Source organism: Mesoplodon mirus, assembly GCF_964341445.2.
Source record: "Mesoplodon mirus genome assembly, chromosome: 15".
In the NCBI taxonomy this organism is placed as follows: Eukaryota; Metazoa; Chordata; class Mammalia; order Artiodactyla; family Ziphiidae; genus Mesoplodon; species Mesoplodon mirus.
In genome coordinates this window covers 68,371,880-68,393,924 of record NC_138991.1, presented here as the reverse complement: position 1 = coordinate 68,393,924, position 22,045 = coordinate 68,371,880, and the positions used below count along the sequence as shown (strand labels likewise).

At 42.9% G+C, this 22,045-nt stretch overlaps 1 protein-coding gene across 1 annotated transcript in view; it reads right to left on the bottom strand.

Annotated features, from left to right (window-relative positions):
* CFAP61 (cilia and flagella associated protein 61) overlaps positions 1-22,045 on the bottom strand; it is a 250,693-nt gene that overhangs the window by 228,476 nt on the left and 172 nt on the right. The window contains exons 2-6 of the mRNA XM_082645893.1: positions 18,372-18,522; positions 11,500-11,650; positions 8,501-8,577; positions 7,647-7,714; positions 7,284-7,410 (exon numbers count right to left, since the gene is read on the bottom strand). Of these exons, the coding sequence (XP_082502019.1) occupies positions 7,284-7,410; positions 7,647-7,714; positions 8,501-8,577; positions 11,500-11,650; positions 18,372-18,514 (566 nt within the window). The 5' untranslated portion in view covers positions 18,515-18,522. The remainder of the gene's footprint in view (positions 1-7,283; positions 7,411-7,646; positions 7,715-8,500; positions 8,578-11,499; positions 11,651-18,371; positions 18,523-22,045) is intronic.

Genomic DNA, 22,045 nt, shown 5'->3' with positions numbered 1-22,045 from the left:
GGCTTAAACCAACCCTTACCACGAACAGTTTCAACTTGGGGTTGGAGAACCTACAGTGGGCGCCAGCTAAGCAACTAGATTTTTCTTTTTATTCAGCTGTGTAAAACAAAGCACCTTTTTCTTTCCAAGATCTCTTGTGACCTCTAGTGGTCTTCTTTAGGAGAATCAAATCCATCATTTCTAAACTGTATATTCCATTCAAAACTTTAACATGGGTTTTGGAACCATTTAGCTTCTACTCATTGGAAAATGTCATGATTTTACAAGTTATGGAGGACTTCGGGATGAAGTGCTTCAAAGCACATTCAGGGCCAGTTAGAGGCCCCTGCACTTACACCACTGGGATCTGATCCAAAAGTCTGTGTTGGCACACCATAGTTCCAGTTGGATTGTGAACCAAATTCTATTTGCTGGGTTACTTATCAGGACTCAAGAAGACTAGTGGTGAAATTCCTAACTGCCCTACAACTTCTTTCGAATGCTTTAGGATATTTATCACTTAAGCATCAGAATATTCATTTACATGAAATTGCTCAGAAGTCAAGCTTAAGTGGATTCCTAATAATCGTGAGACTATCAAACGCTTAATAAAAATAACTGCTTTAAAAGGTGAGAAGTTAGTATTTAAAAACACCACATCTTACATTTTAAAGTCCTAAATTGACCTAAAGTCCTAAATGTTGACCTAACTTAATTTTTGTTATTAGCAAAAAAGCAGTACTATATAAAGGAAACTTTAAATTACTTTACAACACTGACTGGCAGCACACAATCCTTTCCTTAGTGAGTCCTCCCCTATCCCTGTGAGGACTTGAAAAAGGTAGGTATCCCCCCAGAAAGGCCATTCTAATAGCTTCTAAATCTGAGGACATCTCAAATCCACCACCAATGATTAATCAAGCCCATTACAGATTATAAAGATGTGTCTAGAAGCAGCTATGCTTTACTTCATATATTATACAAAATACAGAACAGGAACTTCAGTACTTTGTGTCTAAGTAGAGGGGCACGTTACAGCACAATTTTGCACATGGGTAAATCAAAGAAACGGGACTGGGGATTACAGCGTTAATTCGCTGGCTCTGAATGCGTTGCTAGGTAAATGGCAGAAGGATAATTACATCCCCAAACTCTTCACTGGTTTAGTGTCTTAAGAACTGTGTTCTTCACCATTAATTATCAGTGCAAGTAACAACTGATGAAACAGATATTGAGAAATAAATGCGGGGGAAAGAGAAATGAGGCAGCCTAAGCGGATGCATGGCCACGCCCATCTGACTCTGAAGTGTCCTGTTTTTCCTGTATCCTTAAGAAGGGAGATCATCCACATAAGTACATTTTCCAGATACCTGACGTCCTACACCTGTAAGTATCAAAACTCTAATATGAACGCTGTGGACAGAGGGCCTCTTAAAATGTGTTACATTTCCCCTTCTGCAAGCAAAAGCATCAACTCTCATAATGTCAGTTATCTCTGTATTTCACTACTATATACTAAAAAGTTCTCTTTTTATAAACATCCCTTCCTCATTACAAAGTACCCTCTGTCATCTCTTTGCCACCAGCACTATGTTCCTCTCGTGAATTGCTTCTTGCAGATTTTCTGGACCAGCAGGACATTTCACCCTCAGAGGCTGAATAAGCATGACCTCAGGGAAAGGAATTGTGAGGTTTAGTTCAGGCCAGGAGAGCCTGTCCACATGAAGATTAGCACTCATAACATTCAAGTTTTCAAGGGTAGAAGGAAGAAAGGAAGGAGGGGGTGGGAAGGAGGGAACTGGGAGACCAGCTCATAACCACCAGTTACCACGTGCTTCTAGGAGCCAGCACTGGGCGAGGCACACTCTACACCTGACTTCTCCAGTGCCCTACATCCTTGAAATGACAAGTGGGGATCAGTGAGTAAGTTAGCAAAGATGCCACTTACTTTTTAAAAAGTGAAAGAAATAGGTGACTTTTTCCCCCTGTGACTCATTTATTTTGTAACTGGAAGTTTTTACCTCTTAATCTCCCTCACCCATTCCACTCATGCCCCTACCCCAGAAATAGGGGATTTTGAGATAGGCTGCCTCTGCATATGTCAGTTTCAGTATTAGATGGATATATAATTTTCTATTACAATCCATATCTTGCTGAATATCTATGTTGAAAGTATATACGCTTTAAAATGCCTCAAGAAAATGACAATTCCCATGATCCAAAGTTTGTATACTGCCTACACTTTAAGAAAATTCAGAGCTTCCAGGTTGGTGAACACGTGGAAGTTTGGGGAGAGTGGTGAGCCTGGAGGGGGCACGGAGGTTGTGAGCCCCTTCCCCACACCTTGCCCTGTGCACCTCTTCTATCTGACTGTTCCTAAGTTGTATCCTTTTATAATAAACTGGTGACCTAGTAAGTGAAAAAAAAAAGACCTGGAAATGTGCCTACCTCAACTGTAACCATTCCCCTCTACCCTCCCCCAAAGAACTGTCTGCTTTGCATGCACATGTTTAATCATCCATCTGGATAATTTCTAAACTGAAAATTATTTTAAATGCAACTATTTTCTACACTTAAAAAGGAACCTGTAAAATCGCACTGAAACCCACAAATATTTGGATAAATGCAAATTAAAACAACAAATTACTATTGTATTGGAGACAGTTTTAATAACTGAAACATCCAGCATAAATGAGGGTGCAAGAAAACAAGACTCTATTCGTTAGGATATAAATTGACAAGATTATTTTGGTTGAATAATTTGGTAGTATCTCTTTTAAAATTTTAGTGTTTAATGCAACCTTACCCAGAAATTCCACTTGTAGGTATCTATACTACAGACAAAAATAGCATGAATGCTTAAAAATATATGTACGAGGCTGTTTACCACAGCATTTCTTGTTACAGAAAAAAAAGAGGACAAATTTCCATAAATAAGGAATACTTAAATGAATTATAGTAGAGCCACACGATGAAATACCACACAGCCATGAAAAAGAACAAAACTGATCTGGAAGGTGGAGGAGCTGCTACCTTAAGTGGAAAATACAATTAACAGAACATATTATCATGACTATAGATATATATGTGCATATACATATATAGATAGAGAGAGAGAGAATACACACATATACTCGCATATGCATGTATGGTTACATACTCACAGAGAAGACTGAAACAATGAGTAATTTTTTCTTTAAAATGTTTTCTGATTTGAAAATATAATTCATTTTATTAAATGAGCCCATGTCTCAAATTAATCAGCAAATGGCAGGAAAAAAATGAGAGATTTTTAAATGAAATGAAGACAAAATTACAGCAATTGTGAGACTACTTACAAGATCCTAAGAAATTAATATTCAGAAATTTCTCAAAACATAATTTAAAAAACTGCGGAGTGGCCAGAGATAGAGCACTGGACTGAGTGGCCAAGACTGGCACAGAGGAGCCAAAGGGATGAGCCTGGGAGAAAGCTGAGGCCCAGATCCTGCAAGGGGCCGAGTTCAGAGCCAACAACAAGAGGAAAGAAAAGAGAAGCAGCAAGTCAGGAGGGGTGGGGGCTGGGGGAGGGGCCAGCATCAGGGCAGGCAGCCACCCTCCCTCTCACCCAAAGTTCACTGGACTTTTCTTTAATAGGTATAGAATTACTCAAGTTATTCTTTTTTTAAAAAATTAATTAAATTAATTAATTAATTATTTTTGGCCGCATTGGGTCTTCGTTGTTGCGCGCAGGCTTTCTCTAGTTGTGGCGAGCGGGGGCTACTCTTCATTGTGGTATGTGGGCTTCTCACTGCGGTGGCTTCTCTTGTTGCGGAGCATGGGCTCTAGGCACGCAGGGCTCAGTAGTTGTGGCTCGCAGGCTCTAGAGCGCAGGCTCGGTAGTTGTGGCGCATGGGCTTGGTTGCTCTATGGCATGTGGGATCTTCCCGGAGCAGGGCTCGAACCTGTGTCCCTACATTGGCAGGCAGATTCTTAACCACTGCACCACCAGGGAAGTCCTATTCTTATTTCTAAAATGAGTTTTGGTAGTTTGTGTTTGAACACAAATTGTTCAATTTATAGAGTTGTTGCAGTCTTCCCTTATCCTTTCAATGTCTATAGGATCTGTAATGATATCACCTCTTTCAATACTGATATCAGTGAGATGTCTTTTTTTTTCTTGGTCAGTTTGGCTAGTAGTTCATCAATTTTATTCATCTCATCTGTGTCTTTTAAATTACCAAATCCAACGGTCTCTTCTTTGTATTCAAATTATTTGATTTCCCTACGAATTATTTGATTTGCCACTTTAAGAGTCTTTGACTTCTACAATACTCCTCTTCCAATTTTTCTTTACAATCATTAACGGCTCACGTTCATCTTTCAAAATTGTGCTCTAATCCTCTGCTTTTCACTTTAAAATCTCCCCCTCAACTAGACCATCTCCGTTATTCTCATGATCTCCTCATTCATGAGAAGCCCTGTATTTCCAACCGTCTCCTGTCCATCTAGTGCTATTATTTCCACTTTCAGTTAATGAATCTACCATCCCCCCTAAAGTTGAAACCCCGAGTCACCATTAACTCATACTCATCCTTCAACTTCTCTAACCAACTGGCAATCAAACTGCACCTTCCCTCTCAAACATTTCTTTGCCTCTATGCACCTGCCTTGATCCATTCCCCAACATGGACCTCTTTGATTCGTCACTGCCTGAATTCCAGCCGGCATCATTCTTGGCCAGACTGTTCTGTGCTCCGCCCCTGCAAGCCACTGGCCACATGAAAAGCAGTTCTTTTTAACATACAGTCCATACCATGCCTTTCTGCACTGCTCCCTGCTGGCTCCAAGTTAAAGCCTGCTCATCACAGTTTTTCTGCTCTTCCTCACATCTGCCCACCTGCCTGGTAGCAGACATTCCGGGTGCTTTCCTGCCTCCATGCCTTTGCCCATTCTGTCCATCTGGCTGAACTCTGACTCATCCTTCCTGACCAGGTTCAGAGGCTACCTTCTCTATGAAGCCTCTTTTCTTTTACATTTTTCCCACTGAGGGATAATAATATAGTGTACAGTGCACAGATATTAAGAGTGCAGCTCGATGACCTTTGACAGCTGCGTGCACCGCGTGCACCTGGATCAGTGCACAGAGCGCTGTCTCCCCACCATAACCCTCCCACCATCCCTCTTCCCTCCGCCAGAGGCAACCACTGATCTGACCTCTCCTGTGTTGTACATCATACAAGTGAAATCAACAGTATGTGGTCTTTGTTTCTATGTCTGCCTTCTTTCATTCAGCATAAGCTTTCTGAGATTGATCCATGCTATTGTGTGTATACGTAGTTAACTCCATTTCATTGCTGAGTAGTATCCATTGTACAGAGGTACCACAGTTTGTGAACATTCACATGTTGATGGACATTTAGATTTTGGGGGGCCTGGGGGGTTGAAGCTGTCGTCATCCCTCTCTGTCCTTCCCTCCTTCAAGCTACACAGCATCACAGTTTATCATAGATGGGTCTCTCTTCCCCACATAACTCTAATAATATTAATAATAATATTTAATTTCCTTGGGCACCTACATGTGACTGGCAGTGTGCTAAGTACTTGATTTTTATCAGCTCATCCCATCACTACAACAGTCCCATACAGCAGACAATATGCTCACACCCACGGACAGAGAGGAAACTGAGGCCTGCGGAGGCCTAGTTCCTTCTTTAAGTTAATCCATCTGGTGAGTAGTAAAACCAAGATCAGGATCAAGATCTACCTGATGTCATTATTGCAAATTCTTAACAATTATGCCATAATACTACACGCCTGGTAAACATTAGGCTCTTGCTTTTTTTTTTTTTTTTTGCGGTGCGCGGGCCTCTCACTGTTGTGGCCTCTCCCGTTGCGGAGCACAGGCTCCGGACGCGCAGGCTCAGCGGCCATGGCTCACGGGTCCAGCCACTCCGCAGCATGTGGGATCTTCCTGGACCGGATCACAAACCTGTGTCCCCTGCATCGGCAGGCGTACTCTCAACCACTGCGCCACCAGGGAAGCCCTTAGGCTCTTGCTTTTTAAAAATTTAGTTTCGATACTTTCTAAAGAAATCCAGCACTCATCAAATATGGCAATGGTGGGAAGTCCCTGGCGGTCCAGTGGTTAGGACTCCACGCTTCCACTGCAAGGGGCACGGGTTCAATCCCTGGTCGGGGAACTAAGATCCCCGCATGCCACGTGGTGCAGCCAAAAATAAAAACAAACAAACAAAAACAAATATGGCAATGGTTACCCCCAAAAGATACAGCTTACTCTTCACTGATAAAGAAACCAACCACCCTTGTGAAATGATTTTATAGGCCCTCTTATTTCAAAACAGCCGTTCTATATTGCTCACAGTTCTGTGCATCAGAAACCTGGGAGGACTCAGCTGGGCAGTGCGTGCTTGGGGTCTCTCATGTGGCTGCAGGCAGATGTCAGTGGGGCTGCAGACACTGGGGGTTCTCCTGGGCTGCACATCCACATGGTGAATGCTGTCAGCGGTAGCCCCTTGGGGCTGCGGGCCCGGCACTGACTTGTGGCCTCTCCGGCACGGTGGTCTCAGGGTAGTCAGACTTCTCCCCCTTGTATCCTCCACAGCGAGCATCCCAAGAGAACCAGGCAGAAGCCTCCCAACCTCCCACGTCACAGAGCATCCCTTCCACCATGCTGTGGGGGCCACAGCAGCCATAAAACACCCAGACTCAAAAAGAGTGGACACGGACCCCACCTCCTGTTGAGAAGAGTAGCCAGGCCACATTATAGGAGAGCATGCAGGATAGAAGATGGCCTTCTTTGGAAAACAGAATCTGCCACAGCTATCGCCTTGAGATTGCTGACCTTCAAGGCACGTCATGTGGGCCGTGAATGGTAAAGACTTTCAGCTTGGAAAACTCCTCTTTGGGGTCAACAGAATCCTTATTCACTGAATGCTGGAAAATAGGTGGGCTTTACTGGGAAAACTAAATAGGCAGACTCATTTCTATGTTTGTTTTATTTGAAAGTTATTTCACTCAGTGTGGAGCCAAGGATTGTGTGTCTTCAGAAACCCTTAAGTAGTAAATGCACAGCTTTGCTGACCACACGGCACCAAATGGGTCTCATCAGATATTCAGTCCTGCAAGTTATGTCATCAAGGGGAATTGTAAACATCTCCAAATGAAGTAATGCTTCTGGGTATTATAAAGCAATTTCATTCGAGCTATCATCACTTACTGTAAGAAGTGGCAATTTTTAAACTCTCTGTAAGGTAACCGTCAGGGGAAAGCTTAGGTAACAAAAGGCACGGCTCCACACTTACCTGGCTTTGCGGATGTGTAGCTGAGGGTAGTGGCTGTGCCTGTGACATATGTGCACGGCAAAGTCCTCATCATACGTCAGGCTTGGAATGCTCCCCACTTGGTTGAACACAGTTATGAGAGTCGAGCCTAAATCCCAGAGACAAAGAAGTGATGCCTCGATTTACCAAGGAAACACTTTAGGACTTCAGGACAAATGTAGTTTCCATTCTAACGTGTGTTTTAATTGTTACAGTCGAATGGGCACGTTATACATTGAGGACCTGGAGACCCATGGTTCTTATGTCCCATCCCCAAAGCCCCATTTTAAGCACAAATTTCTTATGTTAGCGACTGGGGCCAGGAGGTGGTGGAGGAGGACTTACCGAGGCTCATGTAGGACGGCACGATGAGGAATATGAAGTGCAGGTCTGGCACCGCCTTGAACACGGTCCTGGCGAGGGAAAGGGAGGGGACGGTATGTCAACAATCCTGTTAGCCAGCACCTGGCGAGACGAACGCCTTCACTACAAAAATGAGGCGTTCACAGATCCACCTGGGCGCCCTGCTCCCTGCCTGCAAAGGCAAGAACGCCTTCGAGGCAATTCCTTTTTCTTCTCTGCTTTTCCCTGGATTCCAAATGCCCGCTCTTCTATCTGTTCCATGGAGCCAGCAATGAACCAAGGCACCATGTCCACGCGGCGCACCAGGTTTCTGCTGAGATTAACCTTTGCCCTGGCATCTGGATGGTCTGGTGTGACACTGCAAAGTGACTTGAGAGCTGAGGCCACCCCCCCCCAAATGTCTGTGCAGCCTGTCAGAGACCCGTTGTGGCGGAAGCCCCACGGATCAGGTTTCTGCAGGCGGTCCTGTTAATAACATGTCTAAGGATGAGATTGAGGAAAACTATTTTTAGAAACATCCAAGCCTGTGACCTCTTCTCTTCCTCTCCTCCCCCCAAATCCATTTTCTTCAAATGACCGCGTGACCTGTTTGCCTCCAACAGTGGTAGTTAAAGGCGTCCATTCAAAGGAAGGACTGTATTCTTTCAGAAACATCACCACTGTTCAGAGTAAATGCTTGACTAGAGCCAGAAAGTACAAGCAAATTGAACACCTGAAAGAATTTCCTTTAAAAATATTGTTTTGACTATCCAGATGGTTAAAGACATGATAAAGACATGAACGTGTCTCGTCTACGATGCTGCTGTGTCACTGTCTGCCACGCCGTGGCCACTCACCGAATAATCTCTTTGCAGCAGCCGACAGAATACTCGTCCACGGCCACAAAGAGGTGCATGAACAACGTGTTCAGAGGCTGCAGAAGAAAAGAGGACACGATTAGAGGCCGAGTCAGAGCAAGGGGAGGGGTGGGAGATAGGGGGCGGGTCTAGGGGCAGCCATGGCACAGAGCTGCCTGGTGTCGATGGAAGATATTTTATGTCTAAAATAAGGAGACACCCAGGCAGGGTTCAAGCCACTTTCTGTCCTCCTAGCTCGGAATGATTCAAGGAAAGGGGGGTCGTAAATGAGTCCAGCGTGTCGGGTCCTTCCTCCCGCCTCACTACGGGGCCACGGGCAGGGGGGCGCCTGCGGGGGAGTGAAGTCGATTCTGAACTCAGTGGTCTTGTCCCCAGGGCGCCTCAGCCCAACTGAAAGACAATCCCCCTCCCCCGGGGCTCTGGAGTCAGCAGCTGCTGCTCTATTCAAGTGACACCAGGGAAAGCGCCTCTCATGAATTTGGAGGATGGAAGGCAGATGCCCCGCTAGGAATCCAACGGCTTGTTTTGTTCAACATTCCCAGAGTCAGAAACAAATACTCCGCTCGGGACCCAGAAAACCTGGAAGCGGAAAACAAAGTAGCAAGATTCTAATATGGCTTTCGGGTCACGTCTTTAGGGGTTTTAAAGAACGCTGCCCCGTAACTTTTTTTTTTAAATTTTATCAAAGTATAGTTGATTTATGACACTGTATTAATTTCTTCCGCACAGCAACGTGACTCAGTTGTACTGAGGACTTTCTAAGTGGCTGGTCATGAGGAGTTGCTCTACACATCCCCACATCCCTCTGTTCAGCTCAGTACCCCTGTGTTTATGGACAAATCCTCAAATTCTAGAGACAATGCAAATGGGAAGGGGCTGAGTGGTGAAGTGAGGGCAGTGCTTGCCCCTCGATCTGGACAACAGGAGCACTTCTGTGTCTCTTGTTTCCCGAGCAATTTCACAGACAGCCTTGGGTGACCACCTGCACGTCCGTGTGCCTTGGTCTCCCCTCCTGTTGGGTGGCACGTGCCCTAGGAACACTCAGAAGGTGTTTATCAGACATAAAATGGCGAGAGAATCATGAGTTTAGTTCATGAGCTTGAAAGCTCCCCAAAGGCAAGCAACACGAACTCCGGAGTCCGGATAACAACAGTGAGCACTTCCCATGCACGGACTCATCTAACCCCACGGCATCTGCTTTACATTCTGATCAGGACTCACCTTGCTAGTGCATGGTTTATTACTTGGCTGATTTATCCCCCCAGTTCTCTCTTCCATCAAAAATATTACAGTTCAATATTTATTCCTTAGCTTTAAGATAAAAATCATTATTTTAGTTGCAGTTACCCCCGGGGTAGGTAAGCCATTAAGCCATAAGCCTCTATACCCATGCTGTCCAATAGGAAAATAATTCAAGCCACAAATGCTGGGAACATACGTAATTTTCAAGTTTCTAGTAGATATAGTTTTAAAAAGAAGTAAACAGGTGAAATTAATGTGAATATATTTTGTTTAACCTAATATATTCACATTATTATCCTTTTAAGAAGTAGTAAATATAAAAATTCTCAACAAGGTATGTTATACTCTTTTTTTTCCTACTGAGTGTTTGATGTCCAGTGCATATTTTATACTCAGAGCTCATCTCAGTTCAAACTAGTCACATTTCAAGTGCCCAGATAGCTACATATGGCTGATGTACCCTACAGGACGGCCAAGCTCTACACTATTGAAGGAAGTAGTTTAAAAAGAAACGATTTTAAAAGAACAAGAAAAGGAACAAAAGGGGAAAGAATTTAGGAAGAATGGTGTTAATTTCTAATTCTCAAAAAGGTAAAATCATGACCCTAATGCAAATACAAAATGCACGTATCAGAGGTTGATTCAACCCATCAATTCATGAGGTGACCAGTGAGATGATACAAAACGATTCATTGCACTTGAGAAGCTGGCTTCAGGCAGTTTTAATGAGGAAATGTTAGAAGATTGCCCAGCTAGATACAAAAGAGTTCAGGTCCCACTGGGCCAGAAAGTGTACCCTTTGAGGTTATCTCTTCCACCACACTGAAGTTATTTACATCTCAAATGAACAAAACTCTACCAGTTCATCACTGTTCCTGCGGAACTGTAAAATAGCCCAGTCAATAGAAAATCAATCAAAAGTACAAGCACAATGGAAAGAATCTTTTTTGGCCTATTTCCAAGCTTGAGATAATTTTTCTGACAGTGGTGACTGCGAGCGCAGGGGACCAGGGGGAGGCAGCCTCTAGCTGAACAGATGCTGGGTAACTAAGGGCTGGGTTGTGCGTGTTTGCGTGTGCGCACGCGCGAGTCCACTCGTTCACACAATTGCCGTTCCCCAGGGCTCCGGGGCGCGCTCTTGAACTCCACCGACAGGGCAAGCGTGCGTGCTGCCTGCAGTTGCAGCCTCTGGCTCTCTGCAGCAACTGGCCCGGATGCTGGCCTGGCTCTGGCAGCCGAGGGACAGCTCAGGCTACCAAAGCCCAGCTCCCTGAGACCCGATGACCTGGCTTCTGTGGGTCAACGGGGTGTCCTGTGTCCGCAGCTGGGAGACATCAAATAAGCCAGAGCCCATGAGGGCACTTTGAAAATTACAGAGCATGACTTGAATCTGAGGCTCTGTTGTCATTATTTCAGGGGCAGATGTGTAAATGGCAGGTCCCTCCCAGCAGGTCAAAGACTTGGGAGCACAGCGTGGAGGCCTGGGAAGCGCAGTCGTGATGCTCCCCTAACTCCTTGCCGTGCCCCACCCCCCCGTCCTCCTCTGAGGCTTCCTGTTCTCAGACTCCCCTTCCCTCTCCACCAGATAAGTTCATTTCTGTCTGTCATGATGTCACACACTTTCTGTTGTGACTTTTAAACTGCTCAGTCTAAAAACTGAGAAGACCTATATGCAAACATAGGACTTCCCTTCCAAATTCAAGCTGTTCTCATAAGCAACGTGCATGGTTACTCACTGTGCATGGGATTTCACTGTCCAGCTCCCGGAACACGGACACCCAGTCGTCCTGTGGGGCTACATTCCAGTTGGGATAGTCCAGGAAGGTGGCCTGGGCCATGATCTCCTCCTGGTCATTGTGGAGGGTGATGGCAAGGTTTGCCTTCTCCCTGCGGAAACGATTCCAATTGCACACATGAGGAAGGTACCAGAAGTGAGATGAAGAGGTGTCATTTTCTCCCACCTTTGGCTACTGGAGCTTGGCAACCACTGCACGAGATATGATAGCCTATGGAAGAGGCGGGAGCGATGTGGCAGCGACTCTGGAAGTGCATCTTTCAGGACATCTGGTGCTACCAACCGCATCTTTACAGAAAATTACACTTCATTAGAAAGGTGCCATGTCTATGATATGACGTGTCCAATACCCCTCCCTTGGAGACAGGCTGGGGAAACGGTTGACTGCAGTCTTCCCCATCCTCTCCATGTTGCCAGCTCCACTGTGTTGCCCTAAACACCTACATTTAGGATGGCCAACTGGCCTACGTATGTGTCCCTCACACACATGCACTTCCAGTACTTAATTATTTTCTTTAAGCTAGTTCACTTTTGGCTGAAATAATCTATTTCAATAAAAAAATTTTACATCACTATCATAAATGGAAAACCATTATACCTTCCTATAAACAGAAGGTAACTATAAAAATGAAGAGATGGCACTTAAAACAAAAATTGCTCTGAGTTTGAGTCAAATCACTTGGGTACCACCGGAGCCGTGGGCAACTTTGGGAAACACTGTGCTCAGGACACCAATCTCAGCACCTCCAGTCACCGTCCCTCCTCACAGGAAGTCATAGTCCTCAGCCACCGGGGACTCCACCAGGGGTGCCCCTGGCCCAGGCACTACAGCTGGCTGCCCTCTGGTACCGAGAACAGGGGATCCACACCGGGCGCTCATTAGCGGGAGGAGGTAGCCCCCCAGCTCCTCCCATCTGATCCACTGAAGCCCCTACCCCTCATTCCACTCCAGCAGGGCTCCCTCCAGCTCTTGGTCCTCTGGGCTCCCCTGCTCCGGGCTCCCAGAGCCACGACCTATGGCTTCACGCTGACAGTCCTCACTCTAACCCAGATGAGAAAAGGCCCAGGGCACAGGACCACAGAGCATCAGCAATGATAGTGATAGAGGTGGTGGAGGAGGAAGTGGGCAAGAGCTGGGACCAGGCAGCTGCCATCCCCTCAGGGAAGCAAGGGAAATGTGTTCCTGGAATCCCAATTTGAACTTGAAATGCATTTATCCATGGGACCTAGGGTGGCGGTTGTGTTCTGTAGTACAATTAGCACGGTACTATATGGCACAGACATTATATATTAAATGGGCTTTTGTGGGCAGCCAGCCACCAATAACATTGTTTCAATGGGAAAATGCACTGCAATTTCCAGAGAGCCTGACTGCAAAAAGTAACTTTGGCAGCATATCCTTTTGTATGTACAATTTCACTTCTTATTACCTCTCAGCTAGTAGGTCCTCTACAGTACAGATAAAAATCATCGTGGGAGCAAAAGAGGGAGAGGAGGAAAAAGGTAGAGGGAGAAGGTGTGTTTCTTTAAAGCTGGTTTATAAAATTATTCTTTGTAATAAGCCAAATCCAAACCAAAGGAGCCCTCAAAAATACATAGACACAAGCACAAGCACAGGTATGTATTTCACAGAAAATATATTAAAGCTCGAAGATATTATCCAGCAATAGAAATCAGAGTTCTTTTCATTAGAGCAGTGCTTCATTTATTCAATTGGTTTAAGGAGTTTTCCAAGTTCAGCCAACACTCATTTTACTTAACTGTACTTGGTGGAAATCTTGGTGAAACAGTGTCCCCATTTTCTGCCTCATTAAGCAGTGTGAGTGAAACAGGGCTCAGCGTCCCTTTACGTCCCCCTCCCCATGCTCTGAACCGTGGAGTTTCCGCCCCCCCTGACTGCACTGTGCCATCTGCACACCAAGTGGCCCACTCTTTCGGCCCTTTCCCCACTCACCCGCTCTGCCCAGTCTGCTCATGTCCTCCCCTAAAATTGAGCAGGGTTTTTAGGTGAGACCCCTGTTACTCATTCCTGTATCTCTGTGACTGAGCCAGCAGCCAATAAAAGGAAACTGAATAAACGAGAAAAGAAACCGCCAGTTTTAGAAATGCCCGTAAGACGGGTCTGGAAGCTTGAGGCTGGCCAGCCAGGGGATGGGAGTTAGTTACCTAATGTGAAAACGAAAGGCTACAAGGGCTGGGTAACAAGGGAGCTGTTTGGGGAGCTCCAGGACACTAATGAAAATGTAAATTTACTTTTACTTCTGAAAATAGGCTGGCTTCTAAGGCAGCTCTCAACGTTATGTTAGAAGGGCCCCATTTTCATATTAAAAAAACTTTCACTACTCCCCTCCCACATGATGTAAGTTACGCTTTTTGTATCTGCCAATTCAGAAAATACATAAACACATCAGACACATGGATTCCAGGAACGCTTACAGCCACTGCAAGGCCCAGCAGGGGTAGGGTGCTCAGCGACCCGGGACCGGCACAGCACATGTCCAACACGTTCTATTGGATGAGTCACAGCTCCAGGCTGATTTCAGAGGCAGGGGCTACAGTGCAGGGAGGAACACAGAGGCCCAGAGAATAGGGGAGGCATGGGAGCCTCCAATGTCATCAACGCCCACACCTGCTTTAGCTGCAACACCAGAGTTAACTTGATTTCACGTATTGTATGTATTTACATTTACATATGTATGATTATATATCTAACATATATTTTTATTTTCATTCAACCCATGTATTTTAATTTTTCTTTTTCTTTTTTGACCCATGATTATTTATTATTGCATTTAAAAATTTTCAAATATATGGGCATTCCTTAATTATCTTTTTGTTATTGATCTCTAACTCCATTGCATTGTCAAAGAACGTGCTATGTGGTACTAACCACTGCTGGGGTTGCTTCATGGCCTGAGAGGAAGTTAGTTTTTATACATGTTTCCGTGTCTACAAGATTATGTATGTTCTAACACTGGCTACAGTGTTCTACATATATCCATTAGATCAAGTTCTTTAATTGGGTTCTTGTTGAAATCTTTTCTGTTGTAACTGATTTTCAATTTGCTTGACCTTTCATTTATTAAGAGAGGTATATTAAATCTCCCATTATGATGGTGGGTATGTCTATTTCATCTTTTGGTTCTATTGATTTTTTGCTTTGTATATTTTATGACTGTCATTAGGAGCATACAAGTTTAAATTGTCATACCTCCCTCAAGCACAAAACCTTTTATCATTATATTGCTATAATGACCCTCTTTATCTGCAATGATCCTTTCTGCCAAAAGTATATTTTGTCTGCTATTTATAGAGCAACACTAGCCTTTTTTTTGGATGAGATTTTGGCCGGCATCTTTTTTTTCCCAATACTTTGACTTTAAATCCTTCTGTGACTTTATATATTAGGTGTGTCTCTTATATGTAAAATATGACGGCTGTTTGTTTTGTTCTGTTTTCAGCCAATCTGCCCATCTTTCTCTTTAAACTGAAAAATTTTGTTCAAATACATTTATTTTGATTACTGATATAGCTGAACTGTTTTCTATCTTCCTATTACATGATTTTAATATGTTCTATGTTTTCTGTTTCTTTTTTCTTCCTCCTTTCTTGCCTTCTTTGAGATTCAGTTTGTTATACATCTCTTGTTCCATTTTCCCTCTACAGATCAGAAGCTACAATCTCTACACCTACCTTTAAATGATTATTCTAGCCACGTTAACATATATTTCTAACAAAGTCTTTACCCTCTGCTCCAGTTATCAACTGACATGTACCAAACCACCCCTAAGCTTAGTGGCTTAAAACAATTCATTATTATCCCTCATGGTTCTGTGGGCTGGCTGGGCTTGATTGAGCAGTTTTTGGTTGGGGTCTCTCAGGTGATGGCAGTCAATTGGTGCTGGTGGTCAGAGTCACCTGAATATCCAATGTCTAGAACGTCTCCACTCATACTGTTAGTAGTTGATGCTGGTTGTTGGCTGGGAGCTCGGCAGAGGATGCCAAGTGTAGCACCTGCATGTGCCCACATGACTTGAGCGTTTAACAGTATGGCATCTGGGTTCCAAGAGGGAGCATTCCAGAGCCCAGTGGAAGCTGCAGACTTCTTATGATCTAGACTTGAAGTCATAAAGCATCACTTTTGCTGACCTCTATTGGTTACACAGGGCCAACCCTGATTCAGGTCAAGAAGGGACTACAAAAGGACTTAATGCAGGATGTATGGCTCATGAGAGGGAGGGGGAGAACCTTTGAATACTAGCTACCACACCCTCCTCCTGAACAATATCTTAAGAGTACTTTCAATCTAATCACAGGACTCCCAATTTATCTGCTATTTTTGTCCTGTAGTTTAGCTAACTTACTATTCATATCTTATAACTTACCATTTACATTTAATACCTATTTACATTTAATACCTATATTAGATTAGTCATTATTAATGTTACTAGATTTTTTTCATATTTGTACTTACTTTTGTTTACATTCCTTCTTTTATCTTGGGTTTTACAGCTGAGATATTCTTCCTTCTGCCTAGAGTATATTCTGAGGAATTTCCTTAATTCAGAGTTCACTGGTAAACTAGTTTTTGTTTGTCTAAAAAATGCATTCATTTTCCCCTAGGTATTGAAAAATTGTTTCTCTAGGTATACAATTCTAGTTTGATGTTATTTTCTCTTCAATATTAAAGACATTCCACTATCTTCTGGGTACCATTGTTGCTAGTGAGAAATCATCATTAGTCTAATTTTTAGTTGTTTGCAGGTAATTTGTCTTTTCTTTATAGTTATTTTTCAGATCTTCTCTTTAGCTTTGGTGTTTTGCTGTTTCATTATGATGTGGTTAGTTGTAGAATTCTCTGTGTATTTTTCCTATTTGGGATCTATTGAGTCTTCTAGAAGAACTGGTGCTTCTCAACAATTTTGGGAAGTTCTCAGCCAGTATCTCTTCAAATATTGACTCTTGCACTTCCTATTATCTCCCTTTAGAAGTCTGATTAGACCTACTTGTTAAATATTCCATTCTTATTTTTTGTCTCTGTCTCTTTGTGCTGAATTCTAGGTAATTTATTGGTATTGATGCCCCAGTTCACTACTTCTGTCTTTAGCTGTGTCTATTATGATGTTTAATTCATCCACAGAGCTTTTAATATTAACTCTATTTTTTTCTAGATGGTCTATTAGACTTTTTTAATTCTCATTTTTCATTTTTATGGTCTTTTAAAACATATCTTCTCACTTTAGACAAAGTAAGCATAGTTATTTTATATTCTTTGACTTAATATCTGAAGTCTTTGAGAGTCTGGTTCTGCTGTAGAGTTTTTTGTTGTTGGTTCTCACTAATGGTGAATGTCTCCTTGTATATTTGTGATTTTTGACTGTGAGCTCATATTCCTTGGAATTTTATCTGTATTATTTGAAGTCTGAGCTGAAGCTCCACCCCTTCAGACCTGAGCTGTACTTATTTCAGTGGGTCTCCTGGACACACTACTAATGTGCAACCACTTTTAATCAAATTCTCCGCTTCCTCTACTTTATTCAGTCTATGGGTAAACTAAGTTTCAGTGGTCTAAAAATGCATTCATTACTTGGGAAGTTTTGAAGCTTTTGGGGACCATGTAGATAATTAACACAGAGCTTGAATCAACACGTGCTTATGAATTCTTGGGGGATGCTTTATCCCCCTTCATTCATGCTGAGGTTGAAACAGGCTAGTTTCCTTACTTTTATGCAGTGGGTTTGTCTCCTTCATCCTTACAAAGAACAGCGCAGTTTTATACAAAGAAATCTGATACTTCCCTCCTTAAGTGGATGGAGTATTTATCTTCTGTTCTTTGTGAACCTGTCAAAACAAAACTGTGAGGTTTCTAGAATGCAGCAAAAATCCTCAAGGAGAGAGTGGCGTGGGTTCCTGCTATTGTCCTGAAGTTTCTGATTTCATTTTGACAATGTTCTCTGCACGGTCCGTACGTGTGTGTGTGTGTGTGTGTGTGTGTGTGTGTGTATGTATCAACACGTTTCCATCCAGAGGACATCATTAAGGTGTTTAATTCACCATAATGTCAAAAAAATGAAATCATTTCATTGTTATACATATTTTTAAAGCATTTTTATACATATATTGTTCTCCAACAAAACTGTGCCAAATTTACGTTACATTCATCAGTGTGGTGATCAGAAATTGCAAATTTTAATGTCTTAGGCTGGCCTAGTTTAAACATTTCAATTGTATTTAACCTGAAGCTTTATGAAATCCAAAACACTGTGCTCTCTCTTATCATTTTCAATAAAAATAATGAGGAACAGCTTATAGGATATTCATATTCTGGTGTCCAAAAAAAACCAAAAACAAAACAGGGAGAAAAAAGATTAAAAAAAAAAAAACCTAGGCATATTCTGAAGATGAGAAGAACCCTTCAACAGGAGTGGCTAAGAGCACATCCAGGCTTTGTCACTTACTAACTGCTGGACCTTGGGCGAGCCTCCACTCTCTCATCTGTAAAATGGGCATGACAGTGGCTACCTCAGAGTTAAACAAGACGATGTTGGCAAAGCACACAGTCTGAAAGAAAATAAATTCTCAAAACGGGTAGCTAAGTGACTCTACTAGTGGGTGGGGCAGTTGAGATTTGAACCCTAGTTTGCCTGAATCCAAAAGTCATGAGAAGTCTTTTCAATTTACATGTTGTTACAGGACTTAGCGATGGTTGTTCCCAGAGATCTCCCGCTCAGTAGGGCACACTTTCCTGCTGCCCTTTCCTGGCCACAAGCCCCACAAGGACAAAGGAGTGGAGCCCCTTTGCTATGTACTTACAGAAGAGAGATGATATTAAGACTCCCAAACAGCTTCTGGGTAAATTTTCTAATGAGGTTTTTGATGAAATAAATATCCTGTGACTCTGTTCTTCGGCAGTGAACCACCTCCACCTTTCCTCTTGGAGAAGTGAGTACTGACATTTTTGATTCTGTCCCCAAAAGAGAGAAAAACAGCCCACTGTTAGCCTGAGATGACAAGCCAGTCTGGCTTCAGTACTTACGAAACAGGACATTCCTCCAATTTCCACGTGGTCAGAGTGAGAGTGGCTGGTGGGACGCATCTCCCCTGGGGGTAGGCTGTGATGACTGTCCCCAAAAACCAGTTGACACGTGTCTCTCCAGGAGAATGATGTTTCTGAGGATTGGCCTGTCTAGAAATGTCTGCAACTGTATTCTTTGCTTCCCACAAAGCTGCTTTAAAATATTCAAACAATAGGACTGAAGAACATCGAAAGGAATTATTTACTGATCCAGGGTCTTCATATTTAATCGGCTGCCATGGCACGTGGTCAAGAGTTACAGGGGAAATACAGTTGCCACCCATCGTCCATACAGAGTTCACCAAACTGGAGGCCTGAGGGGTAACAGTCCTGAGAGGTATTTTGAAGGGAAAAGAGTCCTGTGGTTAGATAAGTGTAAGAGACGCTGCTTGCAAAGGCCTTCCGCAGGGACCGCTATGCCCATGAAAGTCTCTGGGAAGCTCCAGGATAAAGTACCTGCTTTCTTTGTAGAACTCAGCCGTTCCCACAGCCAATCTGAGGAGACTCTCTAATGACAGCAACGGTGGAGGGTCTCATGTTCAGAGAGACACGGTAGGGATGCTGCTGACAGAACAGCAGGCAGCAAACGAACTCAATCTCTCTCTCTCGATGTCTCGAGGCCTCAATGTGTGTGTCTCTCCCTCGCTCTCTGTTTCCTTTCCTCCCTTCCTACCTCCATCTCCCCCTCCCTTCCTTTCTGTTTCCTCTCTTCTTTTTTCCTAAGGAAAAACATCTTATGTTCTTAGCCATTGGGAAGTTCACTTCTACCATTGCACTGACTCTAAGAGCAGTGTGGGGACTTCCCTGGGGCACAGTGGTTAAGAATCCACCTGCCAATGCAGGGGGCACAGGCTCGAGCCCTGGTCCGGGAAGAACCCACATTCTGTGGAGCAACTAAGCCAGTGCGCCACAACTACTGAGCCTGTGCTCTAGAGCCCACGAACCAAAACTACTGAGCCTGTGTGTCACAACTACTGAGCCCACGTGCCACAACTACTGAGCCTGCATGCCTAGAGCCCGTGCTCCGCAACAAGAGAAGCCACTGCAATGAGAAGCCCACACACTGCAACAAAGAGTAGCCCCCACTTGCCACAACTAGAGAAAGGCTGCACGCAGCAACAAAGACCCAACGCAGTCAAAAATAAATAAATAAATATATATTAAAAAAATAAAAATAAAAAGAGCAGCGTGGAGCGTTCCCAGTGCCCTGGAAGGCTGCCCCATCCAAAGGTAAGCACCATTCTGATTTCTATCACACAGATGCCCTTGGCCACTTTTTGAACACCCTATACATGGAATTATACAGTGTGTATGGTTTTCTTTCAGAACACAGTATTATATCATTTGGCCTTTTGATGTTGTTGTTTAGATATATTCTTGCACAAATTTCATGATGACTGTATTCCAATAAAATTTTACTTTGTGGACACTGAAATTTGACTTTTATAATAGTGAGTGTACCCTGAAATATTCTTTTGTTTTTCTTTCAATTGTTTAAAAATGTTTTTAAAAAATTCTTAGCTCATGGGCCACACAAAAAATAGATAATGTGCTGAATTTGGCCTATGGGCTATCGTTTCCCAACCACCAGAACAGTATTTTAAAAATACAGAGGTAAAAATAATCATTAACCTAGAATTCTATACCTACCTGAATGATCATTTAAAAATGAAAGTGAAATAAGACAATTACTACAAAGACTGAGAGAAATTACCATTCAAAGAACCTGGTTGAAAGGACTAGTAAAAGATGTACATCAGGAAGAAGAAAGTTAAAATCAGAAAGGAGCGGAATACAGATGAAACGCTGGGGAGAGACTAGTAAACATGCATATGTATCTAAATAAGCACTGATGGCCAGAAAAAAAAAGTAATAATGATGATAAATTTTGCTTTAAAAACAATAGCTGAATTGAATTACAAGACAATTAAAAATTTATGAGATGGAAGGAAGGCAATCAGAAATAAAACATTCTAAGGTGTTTGAATCTTTTAGAGGCAGCTACAGATGATTAAACTTCATCAAATCAATTGCATTGAGTTACAAATTTAAGGGAACTCAAGGGAAATACCTTTTTATTTTAATAGCTATTTATTTATTTATTTACTTCTCTTTATCGTAGTTATATAAAATCTCATTCAATTTATCCAAGATTTGAAAAATGAGATAACTTTAAAATGTTTAAATAATAATATGGTGGTACAGAACTATGGCAAATGTTTTTATATGTTATGAATGACTTCCGTTTGAGAAATCAGCATAAAAATTTTTTTGAAAGCACTATTATTTTGAAAGCAGAAGTAGATGTGATAGTTCTACGTACATAAATATTTAAATAAGTGACTTGTAACTGTCAAAAATTACCAATGAGCCATCAAGCCATGAAAAGACATGGAGGAATCTTAAATGCATATTACTAAGTGAAAGAAGCCAATATGAAAAGGCTACACACTACATAATTCTAATGATATGACATTCCGAAAAAGACTCATTGAAGAGAAAAAAGTCAGTGGTTGCAGAAGCAAAAGGGGAGGGAGGGATGAATAGGTGGAGCACAAGGAGTTTTAGGGCAGTGAAGCTCTTCTTTACCATTCTATGATGATGGATACATGGCAATGTATTATTTGTCAAATCCCATACATTGTTCAACACCACGAGTGAACCCTCTGTTAACTATGAACACTGGGTGATTATGATGTGTGATGTGTCAATGTGGGTCCAAGGACTGTAACAAATGTACTACTATTGATTTTGGGGGGGTTGGAAGGGTCGGGAGAAATAGGAATTTCCTGTACCTTTCATTCAATTTTTCTGTGAACCTAAAACTGCTCTAAAAAAATAAAGTCTATTATTTAAAAATTCTCTTAGCCATTTGCGTGCACATAATTAATTTTTCTGTTTCTGAAGACAGGTCAAGAACTATACCAGCTAACATTTACTGGGCACTTTACATAAATTTTCTCTTTAAACCTGGTGAAATAGATATTATTTTTGTCGTATAGTTAAGGACATTGGGGCTAAGAGAATTGACGAAATTAAGACACAGTCACAGAAACTTTAAATATCTGCTTATCTGACCACAAGGCTGGCTCATTTACTAGTACTCTGATGACTTATTTTCACTTTTTTCTATTATCTGGCTTTAAAATACCTTCAGTTGCTTTTAGTTACAAGCCTTAGAGTTAATTATTAGGTCACAACTGTCCAGAAACCAAGTGGGAGTAGACCTCAGGGACTACAAAGCCTAGAATGCACCGCGGCGCCGGGCCGCCGGGCCGCCGAGCCGCCGAGGAGCGCAGCAGCTCGCGCGCGGCACGCCGAGAAGGGTCGTTTTCTGGCCGGCCTCTCTTCCCCCGCCCTCGAGCGTCCGGACCGGAGCCTGGTTCCTGTCCCCTTGCCCGGTGCCGCGGCC